The 20,737-nt window shown below is 41.7% G+C and overlaps 1 protein-coding gene across 4 annotated transcripts in view; it reads left to right on the forward strand.

The window, feature by feature from the left end:
* Positions 1–20,737, forward strand: part of LOC310827983 (integrin beta-1-like) — a 437,041-nt gene that overhangs the window by 13,188 nt on the left and 403,116 nt on the right. For 2 of the 4 annotated variants that reach the window (XM_083704829.1, XM_083704827.1), the window contains exons 3-16: positions 175–260; positions 6,072–6,294; positions 7,375–7,545; positions 8,441–8,679; positions 9,607–9,762; positions 10,374–10,469; positions 11,303–11,392; positions 12,895–13,035; positions 13,131–13,333; positions 15,029–15,267; positions 16,720–16,942; positions 18,351–18,583; positions 18,905–19,071; positions 19,982–20,062. In XM_083704829.1, coding sequence (XP_083560955.1) covers positions 175–260; positions 6,072–6,294; positions 7,375–7,545; positions 8,441–8,679; positions 9,607–9,762; positions 10,374–10,469; positions 11,303–11,392; positions 12,895–13,035; positions 13,131–13,333; positions 15,029–15,267; positions 16,720–16,942; positions 18,351–18,583; positions 18,905–19,071; positions 19,982–20,056 — 2,342 coding nt within the window. In that variant the 3' untranslated portion in view covers positions 20,057–20,062. Of the gene's footprint in view, positions 1–174; positions 261–6,071; positions 6,295–7,374; positions 7,546–8,440; positions 8,680–9,606; positions 9,763–10,373; positions 10,470–11,302; positions 11,393–12,894; positions 13,036–13,130; positions 13,334–15,028; positions 15,268–16,719; positions 16,943–18,350; positions 18,828–18,904; positions 19,072–19,981; positions 20,063–20,737 lie in introns of all 4 variants that reach the window. The other 2 variants (XM_083704828.1, XR_014556585.1) reach the window with 2 other exon arrangements.

Genomic DNA, 20,737 nt, shown 5'->3' on the forward strand with positions numbered 1-20,737 from the left:
CTGAGCACTTGTGGAATTGATTGTTAAGCAACACTTGCAATCATGTGTTAATTATAGATATAATGATTAGTTTGAACCTCAGTTTATGGCTAGTAAGACATTTACTTATACAGTACATTAAGTTAGGTATGTGTTATCATGTGTTTTTAAAAAAACCTTTGCATTTTCTTATAGGTGGGAGCAATTGTATAAAAGCTAATGCTAAATCATGTGCTGATTGTATACAAGCTGGACCAAATTGTGGATGGTGCAAAAATGCAGTACGTATTTTTAGAAAATATATTTCCTTTGCAATATTTTGTTTCCTATTTCATTTTATCTTTGATATTCTTATACATTCAATACCTTTTTATGATAAACTCCTTTGCATTGATAAGTAAGCTGCAAATGAAAGCTACAGGTTTCTTTGGCCAGTGTTAGACTCTACAAAGTGCAGAGCAGATGTGAACAATAAGTCTGCTGAGGTTAAACTTTTGGTGGTGGAGATGTGGAGACTGTCATGTATGTTTAAGATTGGCTTTGTGAATAACAATTTCTAGCTTGGGGGGTTAAGTTTTTGTTGTTGTTGTTGTTGTTGTCACTGTTATTCTGGAATTGGTAGGAAACAGTGTTGGCAGTTGGCACCTTCCTTGTTTTAATGATCCCCTGGTGCTTTTGGAAGATGCTTTTGTGCACATGGAAAGGTTTTTGAGAGCCAGTATGGTCTAATGGTTAGTGCTGGAATAAGAATGCAGAGACTCTGTTTCTAATCACTACTCAGGCCATAAAACTCTGTGGGCGACCTTACACACTCTCAACCTTATTACCTCTCAGGGTTGCTGTGCCGATTAAATGGGTTGTAGGACTTCTGTGCTGCTTTAAAATTCCTGTAAGGTGCAAGGTGAAAGACTGCTTTCTCCAGGAGAGTGGCAGGGCCATTTACTCACCTGGGCTGGGCTGGGAGGTGCTTAAAATTTATCTTTGCTCCAGCCCACCAGTAGGTCAACAAATGACCCTGTGTTTCCCTTGCTTGAAAGAATCATCTGTTAACCTGGGCTGGAAAACACAATAGGAAGTAGCAAGAGCAAGACCTTCTCTTAGTGCATTTGAGTTTCCCTGTTTGTATCTGGGTGAAATACCTTTGCCTTATTTCCCAACTCCTCTGCATGTGCCAGAGGATTTGGAGATTGAATGGATCTGTTTGTTTCACACAGCAGAATAAAAAGACCCTGGTGCAATTTGAGGTGCTTTGTCCACAAATTCAATTTGCAGGGAAGGGATTCCACCTCACCCATGACCAGCAGGAAAGAAACAGGCAGATTTGCAAGGAAGATTCCTTGCCATTTCTCTCTTTTAATACTCCATTGGGAATAGAAATAAGTGTGTCCCTTATGCATCAGTTGAAAAATATTGACTTATTTAAAAGTTATCTATCAAATAGCATGCTGTGACTGTTCTACTTTCCAACTGTAATGATCAGATTGGCACTACTGGCAGTATCCATATATAGCTTAGTCCACACTGCTGTTTTTCCATGCCCCCTTCCCTACACAGGGACAGGGGTGTTTGTCATGTGGACATAAGTAGTTGACTTGTATGCATGAAATAGTCTGAGGTCTCTTGAATGCCATGTGAAGGAGGTAGAGAGGTGAATTCTCTGAAATGATTGCCCTGATTAGCTAGGAGCAATAGCTATCTGCAGTTGGAAGCAGGCGAATGGGTAAATTCTTCACTCTGTTGCTAAAATCTTTTTTTATTTTAAGAATGCAGTCTCCTTCGGCTTTGTCCTCTTCCCTTTGCCAGTGGCAAGGACTCTGCCCTCTCCCAAGTTCTCCCTCATAGTTATTTAAAATCATTCCACTCCGGAGTCTGTCTGTCTGGATTTAATTATATTCTCTTGGTGATATTAGAAGGGCAGTAACTTTAGCTGCAGACAAAGCAGGTGGACAGGGAAACAGAATTTTCTGTGCATTTTAAATCTAGTTTGACTTCTGGAATGTCCTGAGTCCTAAGTTCTGATACAATCCTTAGGCCCAGTTTCACAGAGGTGGTTAAACCTCTGTATGGAATGTACTATTTCAGACTGCAGATCAGGACTTGCATGCTTGAATACTTCTCTGAAACAACAGCAACAAAAATAACAAAAATCCATGCACAGAGATAACTGAAAATGCCTATCTTTTACAGCCCTTTTGATTCATGAGATACTGAGAAGACATAATGTACACAACTTGTTTTTTTAATTGTGATTAATAGTTTTGTTTTTGATTGCCATAACCCATCCTAAAGTCTACAGACAAGGAGTGGGGTATAATTTTTTTTAATGATAAAAGCAAAATGTTGAAGAGAAGACTAGGCTAGAGCCCTTCTTCTGACAGCTACAGTTTCCACTAACAGTGAATAGCTTCCTGTGTTTCTACCCACCAAAATAAAATACCTGTATTCTGCTTTGCCACTTTGCCCTGGCCTTTGACACCCGAGGTGTATATTTTCAGGACCCACTCTACTATGAGCATAATTTGTTTTAAACTGTTGAATAGTAAATTCCTGCAGATTGCCTTGGAACCTTACAGTGAAGAAGTCAAATAAATTACAGTAGTATGGTATGTTGTATGTTAAAGCCAGAAAAGGCAAAACTTAACTGCTTGTTAAGTTTGTTTTTCCACTGCTTGTTAATTCTAATAGTTCCTCTCCAGTACCACTGCTAGTTTGCACAATTTGTACTTGGTTTGCTGTTTTGTTCTCTGGTGTTTTCCCACTAAACTTCAGGGGATAAATACAATGTATGAACTGGGCTGTCTAACAGATACAGCAAAGAGCAGTTCCTGTCCTCCTGGTCATCCTTTTACAGAAATTACTTCCAGCCCCATCCATGTGTGTGAAAGTGATAAAACACAAATTGCTTTTGTGCTGTAGCATATAATAATGGTTCTACATTGGATTTTACATGCAAAGTGTCAGGTATTGGCTGTTTGGTCGTGTTGTCATGTAAACCAGCAGACAGCAATGACTCACTGTTCCATTCTGGGTCTCCGATGGGCTGCTTTGAGTGTACTTCCTCAGGAACCTGTCTGGCATCTTCCTCTGGGGCTCCTATATATTTAAAATAGGGGGAACGAGCCATAGCTGAGTGGCAGAGTCCTACGGTTTGCATGGAGAGGGTCCCAGGCCCAGCCCTTGGCATCTCTCGTTTAAAAAGGTCAAGCAGCTAGCTGATGTGAAACACCTCTTCCTCAGACCCCAGAGAAATGCTGTCAGCTCAATGGAAAGATAATTTAATGGAGAATGTAATGCAAAAAAGATTGTTCAATTATCTGTATTCTATCAAATGTAATAGCCAAATAACCAGAAAAAGGAATTTTTAGAGAGCCAGTCAGGTGTCATCTTCTTTTGGCAATGATGGCTAATAACACCACTTTTTTTTTTTTGGAGTAATACCATAAAATTATATATCAATGGAAAGACAATTTTGGCCACTAGTGTATATTCTTATCAAGATGCTACAGATGTGTATTGTGTACTTATTTCCAAGAGGAAAGAATCTAACTTTGGCATCCTCCACACTTGAAGGTACACATCCATCCATCCATCCATAATTTTGTTTGTATGCTGCCTTTCATCCTTCTAACCATGCTCAAGGCAGCTTACAGCATGAAAAAATACATAACAACATCATAACAAAAGGAGTCCTAAACAATGAATAAATCATTTTTAAAAAACCACAACCTAACAGAACAGTTTCCACATATAGCACAACAATATCTAAAATAAAGATATAATAAATCAACAGCAACAACTCCTTGCTTCTCCCCCCGAAACCATCCCAACCCAAGATTCTGTTCAGCAGCCTCAACTTTTGTAGCTCTCAGGCCAGGTAAAAAAATGCTTGCAAGGCAGGGGGCAGGTGCTCCAGGACTGAGAGCTACGAAGAGCGGTAGCTCTTCATCAAATGAATGCATTATTCCCTCCCTCCCTTCAAAAGTGATCTCACTAAAATTATGTATAAAACTTTCCTAGTTTTGGTCTGTTCCTCACAGTTGCAGGCACACTAACAATGACAATGTGCAGCCCCCCCATCAGATTTGCTGTTGGATCTTTCTTTTTGTGCCTGGACTAAACACTTAATTTTGTCCCACAACCGTGCTGTTTTTCTGGCTGTGTTGTCTCTCGAGTTCAGTTCCTGCCATGTCTCCTCTGCCTCTCTGGCACTTGGCTCCAGGCAAGAGCTCAGCTGGTTTTGGCTTTACTGCTGCATCACACACCCCTCTGCTGGAAGCAAGAGCCCTTTCTCTCTCTCCTTTCTCTCTGAGTCTACCTCACATCTCTTTCATTCTCCTCCTCTCCTTGTAGCTTGTGGTTGCAACCGTGACCCACGCCCACACCGGTGTCATGACTCCTTTTCTCAGTCTGTGCCCTTACAGTCTGCCCTGCCCATCCTGCAGCTGTCTCCTGTTTTTGCTAGCTCTGCTAGGCCCTTGCATCTCGACCCTTCCCCCAGGGCTTCCTTGCAGGGACAGGTGATAGCTTTGAAACCTACCAAGCCTGCTTACAGCATCTTTCTTGAAAACTACTGTCAAGCTAGTTTACTCTGAACTGCTCATCACTAAAACATTGCTAAATTCCATTCCATTTTTATGCTGCTTTCAATCATCTTCCAAGGAGCTATTAAAAATAGTAAGACAGCTAAGATAACATTTGGAACAATATTACAGTTTAGTACAAGATTAACAATTAGACTTTGCTGTACAGTGGTGCCTCGCAAGACGAAATTCATTCATTCCGCAAGTTTTTTCTTCTTGCGAGTTTTTCGTCTTGCGAAGCATGGTTTCCCATAGGAATGCATTGAAAATCAATCAATGTGTTCCTATGGAAACCGCCTTCAGACCAGGTCCGGGGACAGTCTGTCCCCCGACCTCTTCTGAAGGCTGGGGGGGGGGGGGACAAGGGCTTTTCTTCCCACCGCCAGCCTTCAGAAGGCTGTTCTGAAGGCTGGCGGTGGGAAGAAAAGCCCTTCTCCCCACCTCCCGCCCCGCAAGCTCCGGGGACAGGAGGGCTTTGTTGCCGACCACCAGCATTTTAAAAGCCCCCGGGACAGTGGAGACTTCTCCGCTGTCCCGGGGCGATTTTAAAATGTTGGCGGGCGGCAGCGAAGCCTCCGCTGTCCCGGGGCGATTTTAAAATGCTGGAGGGCGGCAGTGAAGGGTTTCGCTGCCGCCCGCCAGCATTTTAAGATCGCCCGGGACAGCGGAGAAGTCTCCGCTGTCCCGGGAAGGGAGGCAGGGGGGAGCAAAGACTTTCGCCCACCGCCGGCCTTCAGAAGAGGTCCAGGACCTCTTCTGAAGGCCGGCAGTGGGCAAAAGTCTTTGCTCCCCCCCGCCTGCCTTCAAAAGCTGTCGGGATAGCGGAGAAACGCGCTGCGCTTCTCCGCTATCCCGGGAAGGCAGGCGGGGGGAGCAATGACTTTTGCCCCCCGCCGGCCTTCAGAAGAGGTCCAGGACCTCTTCTGAAGGCCGGCGGTGGGGAAAAGTCTTTGCTCCCGACGGCCAGCATTTTAAAAGCGGTCCAGGATAGCGGGAAAGCGCAACACAATTCTCTGCTATCCCGGACCGCTTTTAAAATGCTGGCGGTGGGGAGCAAAGCCTTTTGGCCTCCGCCGGCCTTCCTGGACCTCTTCTGAAGGCCGGAGGGGGGCGAAAGGCTTTACTCCCCACCGCCAGCATTTAAAAGAGGTCCCCGGAGATTTCCCTATGGGCTTTCTTCTTGCGAAGCAAGCCCATAGAGAAATTCGTCTTGCGGAACGACTCAAAAACGGAAAACTCTTTCGTCTTGCAAGTTTTTCGTTTTGCGAGGCGTTCGTCTTGCGGGGCATCACTGTATCCTGCTGTGTGTATCTTTGCATTTCTGAAAACATACCTTTACTGAAGGTGATTCCCTCCTGCAACTAATATAGCAATACAAAATGAAAATCAGATTTGGTTTTTAAAATGTCAATGGTGTTTTGAATCGTATGTGGAATGAACCATGGTGGTAGTATAGTTGGAGATGAACCTACTGTGAACAATTTAGAACCTGATTTTGTTTATGTTTGCTAGACCTTCTTACAAGAAGGAGAATCTACTTCAGCACAATGTGATGATTTGGAAGTTTTAAAAACTAAGGGCTGCCCTCCAGATGAAATAGAAAATCCCAGAGGCTCACAAGCTATGCCGAAAAACAAGGAAGTAACCAATCGTGTCAAAGGGGCTGCTGAGAATCTTAAACCGGAAGACATTACTCAAATTCAACCACAGCAAGTGCAATTAAAGCTGCGAATAGGTAAGAATGTCAGATTAACAGTGATGTCTCATTCCTTATGTTCTCACCATTATTCAAGAAATTGACTAGAACTGTCAAAACATTAAGATAGATAGATAGATCAATCTAGCTTCAACTGAGGTGGGAACGTTGTACCTTGATCAAGCCATTGTACTTTGATTTTCTAGTAGTTTCCCCACCTTAAGTATATTGCCAGTATATTGTATAAGTATATTGAGCAGCATTGGTCAGAACGGCAACTCAAAATCCTTTCGACAGACACTTGCACATGAACATTCAACTTACCCTATTCAGGAAACGGATCTGAAGCTCTTAAATGACCAGTCTTCATAAAACATGGTGTGGGATAATTTCCAGAATATTGGGGCCTTCTGAACAATTTTGGTACATGCATAAATGGTTTAAGGTTCATTTGGGGTCAAAAATGCTTTTCTTCACCCTGAAAGTGCTTTGGAACACAGAATGTGCCTCAGGCATTGATGACCGCGATACATATTTTGGAGTGCCTAGCGAGCAGGAACTGGAAATGAACACAAAAATGTGTTTACTATTGGAAACAGCAACTGGATTATCCAATTGGAAGTATCCTCCTAAGTAGATTTGGGCCCCATCTGCACTGTATGTTGAATTCATGATCATACCACTTGAAGCAGTCATGGCTTCTCCCAAAGTATCCTTGTTAGGAGATCCCAATGTTCCCCTCAGAGCTATACTTGTGTGGCAAGGCCCCGAACCCTCCCCCTATGTTGGAATAAAGGGCCATCTTCTGGGGGCCACGTGCCAGTGGTGTGCAGGGCCTAAGGCAAATGTGGGTGGAGCAACAGGTGTGACTTAGTACAGTGAACTATTTTCCACCTATGCCAAAGAGGTTTTAAAATAAGCTGACACCTCACACACAGATCTTTGCCCTCCATCCAGGCAAGGAAGAGGCGGCTTCACAGCTCAAGGATATATTCTAGCAAGACAGAGGCACTAAGCATAGGATGGAAGTGTCAGTGCACTTATATGTTTAGCGTACTTACTGTCTAGTGTCATTATGGAATATTTGCTTAAAACTTTTATTTCTTTTTCTGGGATTAGGGGAACCACAGACATTTTCATTAAAATTTAAGAGAGCTGAAGATTATCCCATTGATCTTTATTACCTTATGGATCTCTCCTACTCTATGAAAGATGACTTGGAGAATGTGAAAAGCCTTGGAACTTCTCTCATGAGTAAAATGAAGAATATAACTTCAGATTTTCGAATTGGTAATAATTTTGTTTAAGATCATTATAAATTAGGGCTTGCTTTTCTTTAGAAAAGTTCTGTTTATCATGTCAAAATGTAAAGAGAAATAGACATGTGTAATATGCATGTGCTCAGAAATATAAACATGATTTAGTAAGTTTGTACTAGGAGAAGAAAATGCATACTTTTATAACATAGATTCTGTATTAGATTGCTGCTGGATAAAAACAGATATGGATAGAGCAAACCTGAGAGCCTATATGCAAGCTAGTGGAAGCAAGGATTATAATAGGTTGCATCAAATTTAAGGCATACTCAGAGTAGACTAATTGGGATCAGGAAACTTAAGTTAATCAAGTTTATTGTCAATGCTTTTGTTCTGAAGATAAGTCATGTACAAACTTAACACACAGTATTCAAAGCTAATGAGTAGTTTGAATGGATATATTTTTAAGTAGGACTTCGTTGAATACAACCCAAAGTTGATTGGTTTCTATGTAAGCATTGGAATTCCTACTGGGTTTCATATACAGCCTCTTGAGAAAGTAAAGTGTCTACATGGTCCCAGTTCATAGCACTCCTTCCAGGCAATATATCCTGCTTCTTTGGGATGAACACATGCACAAAAGAAACCCACATGACAACCAGATAGCCTCTCTGGGTTTCCAAACATGTCTGTTGTGTAAAAGACTTTCAGTATAACCCTTGCTAAGGGTGAGTTCTGACCCTTCAGAACCACTTCCTCCTGGACACTTCATTACCTAGTAGACCAAGCTTCCCATTGTTTCCCATTGAAAAAGAATGTCTTTTGCTGGAGTGCAGCCTGCCCTGCAACTTGGTGCCTTCTCCATAGGGCATTCTATTGCTTTCAGAACTAATAGAGTTCCATTGTATGTCCCCCCCCCCCTCTCTCAGGATTTGGCTCTTTTGTTGAAAAAACTGTAATGCCTTATATTAGTACTACACCAGCCAAACTCAAGAACCCATGCACCGTTGACCTTAACTGCACAAGCCCTTTTAGCTACAGGAATGTACTCAACTTTACCAGCGATGGAAATCTGTTCAACAAGCTTGTAGGTGACCAACAGATTTCTGGCAATCTGGATTCTCCTGAAGGTGGATTTGATGCAATAATGCAGGTTGCTGTTTGTGGTGTAAGTGTATTTTCATTTGTTTTGGATATTACTATAAATGCAATTGACTTGTAGACCCTTGGCTGTTATTCAGATTTAATGGATCAAAAGTGTTAATTTAACTTTCTGGACACAAATGTTGAAAAGGTACAGTGATAAGTAGCTAAAAGCGAGTGGGGATCCTTAAAAGGCATTCAACCACATGTGTACTCATAAGGGTTTGTTTGTTGCAGTTCTTGCACAGGAAACAAAAGGCGTAGTCACTGTGAACTCTCTCTCTCTTTGTGTTCAACAAAAGGTTTCAGTCACCAGTCTATGATTTGCAGACCCTCTCTTCTACTGCTTCTAGTCTTGCTCCTATAAAGTCTAGCTGCTGATTTTCAGTTCTAGTAGTTGTTAGCTAGCAGTGTATTTTGAGAGAACCCTGCTCATGTCCCCCACCCCACCTCTCCCCAGACACACTTTGCTGGTAAAGATATAGAGTAAAACCCTGGACCAGAACTCTGATCTGGATGCCCAAGTACCATGATGACTGGTGCCAGGAATTTTCAGAGGGAATTGGGAAGGTGACTTCAGTGTACAAATGGAAATCTCCCCCCTCTCTTACTTTGAAGCTTTCTGAGTCAACCTCCAGTCGCAAAGGTTGCATGGTCATTTCTGCATGCCTCTTGACCATAAGCTGGAGTAACTGTATCCTAGTGCCAACACAGCTGTCAATTCCGGGTGTGTTCAGGTGGCTTCTTCCCACACTATGTTTTTATGTCACGCACATGTTCCTGAAGCTACTATCAAAACTATCAGTAGTGACGGGAAGGTAGCTTATTTATATCTTTCCATTTGCTAAAACTCCATGGGGATACTGATCACTCATTTTTCAGTTTTCTCTGCTACCATATTCTTTCACAATGATCTATGCTTATATATATATATATATAATTTCTTTTCAAGTCAAAGCTTGGATGGAGAAATGTCACTCGGTTGTTAGTATTTTCTACGGATGCTGGATTTCATTTTGCTGGAGATGGGAAACTTGGAGGAATTGTCTTGCCAAATGACGGACGATGTCATTTAGATAACAATATGTACACAATGAGCCATTATTATGTAAGTATGCTTAAGAGAATCTTTTAATTTTGTGTTTACATGTATGTTACTGTGTATGTGTGCCCCCCCCCTCTCTCTCTCTCTCTCTCACACACACACACATACACGCAAATATACACACGTGTAGAAATGGGAGACAATCCCAGTATACTCCCCCCCCCAATGTTGAAGAAAGCTTTGAGAAGAACACCCATTAAAAGTTTAGCTTATAATTTTAAAATAGCAGGGTCTGTAAGCTTTCATGGACCAGTGCTAGCAGACCTTGTATGTAAAAACATGTAGAGATTTTTAATTTTGTTATAGTAGCCTTCACATTTTTCTTCATAGAGGAAGAATGCCAAGTTTGGTTTGCCTATTTTAAAACCAAGTTATCCTACTTTGCTAAAACTCCTTTTCTGAATCCAGAAGAAAAAGCCTAAGTAATGCTTTGATAAGAATGAAGAATCTGAGAATTAGAGGCTTCTGTTAATGAGAGTTGATGGATTGCTTTTTTAAAAAATGTTTTTGACTCTTATGTTTGCTCTTGCTTATGTTTGTATAGAAAATTGTATATAAGACTGTTATTGTGTGTGAAATTCAAGTATATATAAAATGTAAACTTCATTCTTCAGGATTATCCCTCCATTGCACACCTTGTTCAGAAGCTAAGTGACAATAATATTCAGATAATATTTGCTGTTACACAAGAATTTCAACCAGTTTACAAGGTAAGAGCAAGTGACAAAAGCTTCTATAGAATCCCTTCCCTCACCAGCTGAGATTCCCCAGCCTGAAAATGCCTCCACCCACACAACCAATGGTGCTCTCTAGGCAATAATGGTATTTACCTCCACCCACCCTAGGTGGGAATGTAGAGAGTTGATGGGTTGCAGTTGTCCCACCCCTGTTCTATGCATGTGTTAGAAACTTGAGAAATTGAATTCTGTATAACTATGGTTTTCTATATGGGATACGGGTAGCACTGAGCCTAGGGCTTGCCGATAGGAATGTTGACGGTTCGAATCCCCACAACGGGGTAAGCTCTCGTTGCTCGGTCCCAGCTCCTGCTAACCTAGCAGTTCGAAAGCACGTCAGAGTGCAAGTAGATAATAATAATAATAATTTATTATCTATACCCCGCCCATCTGGCTGGTTTTCTCAGCCACTCTGGGCAGCTTCCAACCAAATATTAAAAACAATACAGCATCAGACATTAAAAACTTCCCTAAACAGGGCCACCTTCAGCTGTCTTTTAAAATAAATAGGTACCGATCTGGTGGGCAGGTAAACAGCATTTCCATGCGCTGCTCTGGTTTCGCCAGAAGCAGCTTAGTCATGCTGGCCACATAACCTGGAAAAACTGTCTGCGGACAAATGTCGGCTCCCTCGGGCAGTAAAGCAAAATGAGTGCCACAACCCCAGAGTCGTACACGACTGGACTTAACTGTCAGGGGTCCTTTACCTTTTTTATGGTTTTCTATAAATGGCATTTTGTGTATAGAATTAATCTATCTGCTGCTTATGATTTTAACAATGTTTTTCTCACTCTTCTCATGTAAAGGAGCTCAAGAATTTGATTCCAAAATCTGCAGTGGGAACACTCTCTTCAAACTCCAGTAACGTGATTCAACTGATAATTGATGCCTACAATGTGAGTTCACCAGTTTTCAATATCGCCACATACACCCAAAGACAATGTGTTTTGCATACAATACAGGTTGTATGGGGGATCCGGACCTGGCCACATATACATATGCACACAAGTCAAGTTTGACAGGTGGACAGGGCCGCCCCCTTGTCAATCACCTGATGTTGCAATGGCAATCTTCACTTGCATGGTTTGAAATCAAATGTATAAGCAAAAAATGTGTGCAGTATTGCCATCAGTCAGCTGACGGTCAGCACTGAAGAAACCCTTTGTGCAGTGCTTCTCCAGCACTGATGATCAGCTTCAAAGCACCTTTTACCAAGGCCTGCCTTTACATGCCCCACACTTGTCACATACAACATTAGGTGTAGGGCAGGTAGCCATGGCTTGGACTCTTGTGCCAAATGGGGAGGCCTGGCTGGAGGTTCCCCATCCCTTATTTAAGCAGATGAGGTTCTGGGTTGTATATGTAGTATAAAAAGAGTTGGTAGCTTCCCATTCTAGCCACCCAGAGACCTTGCTCACAGGGCAAGACAGGTTTGAGCAGATTACACCGGTCCTGGCTTGACTGCACTGGCTGTCAGTTTCCAGACCCAGTTCAAAGTGCTGATTTTAACCTATAAAGCCTTAAACAGTCTGCAGTCCTTTTCAATATGTTTCTGTGTGGTTTATCCGGGGAGGAGTCGGGAGAGGAAAATAGCAGTGCTGATCTTATCAGCAATACAATTTTATCAATCTCTTTTATCCGTTTTGTAAGTTACAATGAAGCTGGCTGCACAAAACCCACGAGAAAATGGTAACACTTGTTCAAAACTTGCTGTGTCAAGATACAGAGAAAACTAATACAGCGGTTCTCAAACTTAATCCGTTCTGGAAGTCCGTTCCAAAATCAAGACGTGCTTTCCCATAGAAAGTAATGCAAAATGGATTCATCCATTCCAGACTTTAAAAAACAACCCCCTAAAACAGGAATTTAACATGAATTTTACTATCTAACGAGACCATTGAACCATAAAATGAAAGCAATAAACAATGTCACACAATCAATCAGTAGCTGAACTGGGTTCCACACAGTAACAAAAACAAAACAAAAAAGAGCCACAATAATAAAAATGCAAAATAAATAGCAAAAACAGACAAAACTCAGCATAACTCTCAAAATGTAAGTGTGGCACTCAAAACGGAGCACGTTCAGCTTCCGGAAAAAGTTCACAAACAGGAACACTTACTTCCGAGTTTGCAGTGTTTGGGTTCCAAGTTGTTTGAGTACCATGGTGTTTGAGAACCAAGGTACCACTGTAGTCCCTTCAGAAATGCACATTTTAAAAGGAGTAGATAGAATCTGTTGAACATGTATCTCTTGCAAGAGAGTATTTTCCAAGTGTTTTTAAGGAACTGTTTGGACAATTTGGGAGACCACAGAATACAGAAACCTGTGGCTTTCCAGATGAAGTTGGGCTTCATGTTCCATTATCCTTCACTAAACTACTTGACTTTTGTGTTAGTCATTGTCTTCAGAAGTCATTCTGGAAAACAACAAACTACCAAAAGAAGTCACAATTGAATATAAATCTTTCTGCAAGAATGGAGTGAATGGTACAGGAGATGAAGGAAGAAAGTGCTCCAACATTTCAATTGGAGATGAGGTAACTTTCTGCATTCTGGAATCGGTGTGCTATTGCTTCACCCCCTCTAATCAGTGTCATACAATTTACCTATGTTCTCTTTATTTTGCTTACAGGTTAGCTTTGAGATTAAAGTAACAGCCAACCAGTGTCCAGAAAAAGGGCAGGGTGAAACCATTAAAATCAAGCCACTAGGTTTCACTGAAGAGGTAGAAATTAATCTGGAGTTCATCTGTGAATGCGAATGTCACAAGGACGGAATTCCAGACAGCCCTATTTGCTTCTTTGGGAATGGAACATTTGAGTGTGGTGCCTGCAGGTAGATAAATATTAATGTTTTTTCTCTCCCTCAGATAAATCTGCTAGGAAATAAAATATCCCTTGACTGTAAATGCCCCCCCCCAAAAAAAATATCCCAGACTAGACACAAATTTAGTTGGAAGACCTTTCCCTGATTCTTCTTGGGTGGAATCAGCGCTGAAGGCAATGTGCTGTCCACCAGCTCAGGAGAACCTCCATGTATTCCTCACATGCTTCAGGGTTGAGTCTCGACACTGAAAACAGATGCTTTGGAGAACTCACAGGAGTCCCTATTCTCTGCCACTCCCCCTATCCTCCTACTTTAAATGGCCCTTCACTCATTTTTTTCATTCATCATTCTCTCCACCACCTGCCTCTCATTTTCCCATCTCCTGCTATTTCTGCACTGCGTCTTCACCCACTTCCCCTTGCTTGGCAGGTCAATGTAATCATTATTTCATTTTTCTCTCACTACCCCCCGCTACTTCATTGTTTGCTTAGCTTGGACCATTTCCCGTCCTTGTTTCTTTCTTAACCTCTTTCCTTCCTGTGCCACATAATCCTTACACAAAGAGAAGTTGTGTGTCCTTTCTACTCATATAGGAAAAAAGTATGAATAAAGGGAAGGGAACCCAAGTCAGCTCCTTAAGCAAGCATGAAATTTGTATTTTAATGCTGGGCCTTCAGGTACCTTCAGTCATCCCATACTGGCCCCTCCTGCCTTCCTTTCCCCCATGAACACCGGCAGCTTATTCCTACCAGGATCTTTAAATTCCCATGTATTTCCAAAAGTAATTTTGACCACACTGTTTTTTAAAGTGAACTTTCCTGCCTTTGGGCCCTCAAAAACATTCAAAGAGAGAGAGGCACTGAAAACAGACTGGTAGAACTGAAGGGGAGCATTATGTGGCCTCTGCCACTAAGTAGACAGGGAGGCTACAACACACCCCGATGAGGATCATGTCAGGGAGAAGAGGAACATGGCCCCCACCTATCAGGCAGAGAAGAAATGGTTGCGAGGAGCTTCCTTTCTCCTCCCTGCGAGAAACAACTGTGCTACAATGCTTACTTCCTCCTCTGCTCCTAATTCTTTTCCCTCTTGTATCCTGTATTTTGAGCCTGCTGGGCATGGACTACCTTTCCTGTTTTAACTTAGAAAATAGCATTTTGAAAATGCTACGTACTTTAGGGGTGTTGTTTTTATCTGTAAGCTGCCTTGAGTCCTGTGGGGAATAAGGTGGGCAATAAACAAATAGATGATGATGATGATGATGATGATGATGATATAAGTGGTGAATATTACCATAATACTGTTGCAGGCTAATTGGACCTGTTCTTAAGTGCAGTTGTAGCAGACCATTCTTCAAGACCTTTCTAGCATAGAAAAATGAATGTCTGGTGTGTCAAGCAGGCATGTGCCTCATTTCACCTTTGGAATAAATTAGCATTTATATTATTTTTACAGCAATTAGTAGCATCTGCTATATTAATGAAGTTAGTAGAAGAGTCATTCAGCAGCTTCCCCAAACTGCTGCTCTTCAGTTTCAGAACGTCTGCCTCTAGCATGAATCATGCTCTCGTGAAAGAGACTGTTTCCTGTATCTATGCACCAGTATCTCATCCCACCCCCTTCTCAATATGTATATAAGGGAAAAGAAAGTTTTGCATTGATTTTAGTTAATAGTTTAGTAATGAGAACCATTTTCACTTTTAGGTGTAAACCAGGACGTATTGGAAAGCTCTGTGAATGCAGCATGGATGAAGTAAACAGTGAAGATATGTCAGGCACCTGTAGACCAGCAAACAGTTCAGAAATATGTAGTAACAATGGAGAATGTATTTGTGGACAGTGTGTGTGCAGGAAGAGAGAGAATGCAAATGAGATCTACTCTGGCCGGTTTTGCGAATGTGATAACTTCAACTGTGATCGATCTGATGGCTTGATTTGTGGAGGTAATGAACTGACCCTTTTAAACTGTGAGGATTCAGAAGTTCCTCTGGAGGAAGGGGAATGCTTGGATGCAGTCCTGTACTTATTTCTAAGCATGAGAGCATAACATTTCGGAGATCTTCTTGGCTTGCGATACTCTGCTGTGCAACACAGTACACAGTAATACTATTAGTAAAAGGAGAGAGGCTTTTTCTGAGGAGAGTCATACACTGTAGCCCTTATTATATGCCTTCACAAGACTTTAATTTATAAATTTACGAGAGACATCAAGTAAAAGGCAGGAGTTATGCGGCCTAGAATTCAACCACCAGATCTGGTCCTATCTTACCCAGGCCAAGTTGTTCAGCTGCAGCTCCTCTATCTACAGTGTGTACTTCCTTTGGCCCTTTTTGTTGGTTTCTGTTATTTCCTACTCCTTTTTTCTGAATCATTCCTTTTTGCCTTAACAAACAAACAAACCTTTTATTCTCCACTTTTGCTTTTCCTCTTATTTTCTGGCTCAGGGGGCCAACTGGGAAATGAGTAATCACTGAGCCTACAACTAAGTATTGTCAAAGACCCTAAAGCGAAGACCCTATACAGCTGCTCTGGCCCCCACAGGGACTTCCAGTGCCCACAATGTCTCCAGTTCTTGTGATCTAGAGGCAGTGCATGCTGGCCCTTGCTGTGGTGGGAGCCATTCAGTGGGAGTGCAACTTGAGAGATTACAGAGAGAGCCAAAACTGTCCACTTTGGACAGTACAGGTTAGGAAGATAAAATGGGGAGGAACCTGCCAAACACAATTAATCCCTTACCTTTGTGCCAACTTTTGACACCATTTTGAAAGGAGAATATTCTGATTAGGAGCTCCAAGTGACAGTGCAATCTAAAATCAGCACTCTTAGCAAACTGCCAGTGGACAAGAAGAGTGAGTGGTTAGATAATAGCATGCAAGATGAACCACAAAATTGTTCAGCATCAATGATTTTCTGCCCTTGCTTTTTAAAGGCACATTGTTCCCGAGTTTGCTGGCCTTTGAGGCAGACCAAGGTCTTATGCTCTACTACAGTCAGATGGTCAAGTCATGTATGGCCACAACATGCAAGACCCAACTTTTACCAAACCTCATTCTATGAAAGCACGCTCATAGCAGTTCTCCACCAATTTCATAGAAATTTGTAGGGCTACAATGTGGACCTCATATCCTGCAGACAGGACACCATTGTCTCTATAGAGTTGGCTTTTGGAGATTAGTGCTACAGCATGTCCTCTCCTTGGAACTGTGGAAGAGACTTGCAGTACGGGATCTTGTGGTTGAGATAGAAGTCACATGATCTATTCCTTTATCTGGGTGGTAGGAATCAGCTTTGAATGCCTCTGTCAAATTAAATCAGATTATGGCATTTGTTGATGTTCAATTTCATGTGCTTTATAGAAACTTTATAGAAACTAAATACCTATCTTTTTATTGCAGGACATGGTGAATGTAAATGTCGTGAGTGTGAATGCGCAGAAAATTATACAGGCTCTGCTTGTGATTGCTACATGGATACCACCCCATGTGTAGCTGGAAATGGACAAATCTGTAATGGCAGAGGAATCTGCAAGTGTGGAGTCTGTAACTGCACAGATCCCAAATTCACGGGGCCAACATGTGAATTGTGCCCGACCTGTCCTGGAGTTTGTGCAGAGCACAAGTAAGGCTTTTGGATTTTTAACTTCCTGCTGGGATATTTGCAAATTGCTCTAGGGGAATTTTTGTGTTCCTCTTTGTACAAGGAGCTGTTTCTTCTGGCCCATGTTTTTGCTTTGCTTTCTCTCTCCCTCCCCCCCCCCCAAACAAAAAATTCTTAAGCTGGAGCAAAAATTATTGGTAATTGGTATTTTATTATATTGGTTTTCTTGTTGTAAACTGCCTTGGGTTTTTTTTTCTTGGGTATACTGAAGTGTGTAGCTTTTCAGTTTAAAAAATAAATAGTACCTGCACTTGCAGATACCATTTAAAGCCAACTAGTATATCGTAAGGGGACGCGGGTAGCGCTGTGCGTTAAACCACAGAGCCTAGGACTTGCCGATCAGAAGGTCGGCGGTTCGAATCCCCATGATGGGGTGAGCTCCCGTTGCTCAGTCCCTGCTCCTGCCAACCTAGCAGTTTGAAGGCACATCAAAGTGCAAGTAGATAAATAGGTACCGCTCTGGCGGGAAGATAAACTGCGTTTCCATGCACTGCTCTGGTTCACCAGAAGTGGCTTAGTCATGCTGGCCACATGACCCGGAAGCTGTACGCAGGCTCCCTCGGCCAATAAAGCGAGATGAGCGCCGCAACCCCAGAGTCGGTCACGACTGGACCTAATGGTCAGGGGTCCCTTTACCTTTACCTTTTTAGAATATCTTAAATCTGTGTAAAAACTGCACCTGAGTGCACCCAGTTATTTCACAGCATTGTAGTTCAGTTGCTGAATACCTATTACTAGAATGTATTTGCAACTCATTTTAAATATGCTAAATTTCTTCCTTTCTTTTTTAATATGCTGCCTTTCAGGATGCAGTCCTCCTTCCAAGTTGGCTTGGAAATAACATGAAAATCTATTAATAAAATCACAACAGCATTAAAATATAATAGTTCATCAGGATCCTTCCCATATAGTTCTTACTTGGTGGCGGAAAACCTAGTATGTGGGGGAGGTGACAGTCCAGTTGGAGCAGACACTGATACTTTCTTGTTCGCCTGCCTCTCCTGAAATAATTTCAGTAGGCTGCATGATGGAAGATGGTTCTGTGGGGAAAGTCCAGCTGGGGCAGGCTCAGGGATGATCCTTGTCCACCTCCCTTTCTCTCTTATTCCACTGAGTGCAGTGTAATGTAGGCCCTGCTAAGCAGGCTTCTGGATGCTCTCTTAATGGATCAAAGAGGCTGTATTGAAAAGAAAAAGGAAGATGCAGCCAATGCAGTGGTAGGGAAAATGTGTCTGCAGTTCCATTTCAGCTGTGTTTGAAAATTAATGAGGACTGGATCTCAACCTCTGTTTAACTTTTGTGTTCTTCCTGCATGCTAAACTGCCACACTAATTTTATTCTGATGTATCTTGTTTCTGACTTGCATTAGGGACTGTGTGCAGTGCAGAGCTTTTAACAGAGGAGGAAAGAAGGACACCTGTGAAGAAGAGTGTTCACATTTTAGCTTGACACCAGTAGACCATAGAGAGAAGTTGCCACAGCCTGGAGACTATAAAGCACAGTCTCATTGCAAAGAGAAGGATATTGATGACTGCTGGTTCTATTTCACCTACTCAGTTGATTCAAACAACAATGCCATTGTCCACGTGGTAAAGACCCCAGGTATGTTTTGTTTCTCACATGGATATTGTTGGCTTTCAGCAAAGAAATAAAGTGAAAAGGGTGGAGAAAAGGTAAAGTAAAACAAAGCAAAAACAAGAAAGTGCTTAACAATATATTATCATACATTTATTTATTTTATTACTATCAAAATACGTATTAAGCTTTACGTTTCTAGATAAATTAATTTAAAAACTGCTCTATCTGTAAAAATTGAACTCTTACAGGCAGCAGAAATTCAGAATTTGTTTTGGCCAAACATCCTGTTTCCACATTGTTGATTTACATCATGCTTGATTGTGCTTCAATTGCTTTGCTCCCTAGAATGCCCGACAGGTCCCGATATCATTCCCATCGTTGCTGGTGTGGTTGCTGGAATTGTTCTTATTGGTCTTGCTTTATTGCTGATTTGGAAGCTACTTATGATCATTCATGACAGGAGAGAATTTGCAAAATTTGAGAAGGAAAAGATGAATGCAAAGTGGGATACGGTGAGTGATAGCTATACACAACACCTGGACAATACAGCAAATGTTCTTTTGTATACCTCAGACATTTTAGACATTCATCCCTCTAGGACAGTGGTTCCCAGTTAGTGGTCTGTGTAATCCACCCAAGGAGTCCACAGCACAATTCACATAACAAAAATTACCATAGAGAAATCAAAATTTTCAAAATTAGGGGATCCATGGCTTGGCTTTTGAAAAATGGGAGGTCTGCAGTACTTAGCTAATTGGGAACCGCTGCTCTAGAATAAAGCCCAGACAGCCTGGCTTAGTGTTTCTCTGGATCTTCTACCTAAACTTTGCAATAAAAACTGGTGGTCTTTGGACTGGATAACTTTGACAGATAGATGTATCATCTTGTGGCTGGCTTTGAGGCTTTCATTGTGCCACCCAGGAATTTTAGATGGAGACCAAGCATTTGAACTAACAACGGTCACATTAAGTTACTCTTGATATTCACAAGTATTCCCTGGGTCTTAGCTACAATGTAATTGAGCTATACAGTTTCTGTTAAGAGTCAATACATTGTGTATACAGTGGTACCTCTAGTTACAAACTTAATTCATTCCGGAGGTCCGTTCTTAATCTGAAACTGTTCTTAAATAGAGGCGTGCTTTTGCTAATGGAGTCTCTTGCTGCCACTGCGCTGTCGGCACATGATTTCCATTCTCATCCTGGGGAAAAGTTCTCAACTCGAGGTAACTCCTCCGGGTTAGCAGAGTTTGTAATCTGAGGCGTTTGTAACTCGAGGTACCACTGTATATAGTTGGTACAGAAAACAGCACAATACTATATATTATTGAAATGTCATATTTGAAAGAATTGTTGAAAACCTTATTTGGAAACTGGTACACTGAAATTCTGCATTCCACATTGACCATTTTTCTACCTTCAGCAAGAAAATCCTATATACAAGAGTCCTATTAATAATTTCAAGAATCCAAACTATGGACGTAAAGCTGGTCTCTAAGTTTCCGTTCGTATTTTCCTTTCCATTTCTTTCTCTGTGCATGTCACTTTCTTCAAAGTCTGCTGTATGTGCCATTAACTAATCACTCTTACCAATCTTGCCAGCTGCTTTTTTATGAATTATGCAGTGGAGCTTAAATGAGGGGAAATAATGACCAAACTATAATTAGGGTTGCGCTTTAGGGCCCTGTCCCCTTCTTAGTAAGATCTGAACAACTTGCCTGAGCATATGTACAGTGCCAGCTCCAGGATGTTTGTGGCTCTCGGGCAAGGTGCACTTAAAGGGGCTGCACTGAAAAAAGTGGGGTAGGTAAATAGAATTCTCTTGCACTGCCTGCAGGCCTCTGTTCCCTTGAAAATTGAGAATAGCAATACTATTGGGGGCTTTGGGGTAGGACAAATGACCAAGATTAGTGTCCTCTGGAGCTGGCCAAATTGATATATGGGCATATTATAGTCAAATACAAGAAGTATTAGGACTTAATTAACATCAACAGAAGTGTTAACCACCCTGCTTAATGCATTTTCATTAAAATCCATGGATTGTACTCAGCTAAATTCTGCTCAAGAGTATACCCATTGAAATTAATGGCCCTGACTAACTTGGGCCCACTCAGAATAAAAGTTCATTGAATGCAGCTCCATAAGACTAAATTTGCCTAGTTTTAGCTGGATTTTTAAG

Source organism: Podarcis gaigeae, assembly GCF_964106915.1.
Source record: "Podarcis gaigeae genome assembly, chromosome: 12".
Classification (NCBI taxonomy): Eukaryota; Metazoa; Chordata; class Lepidosauria; order Squamata; family Lacertidae; genus Podarcis; species Podarcis gaigeae.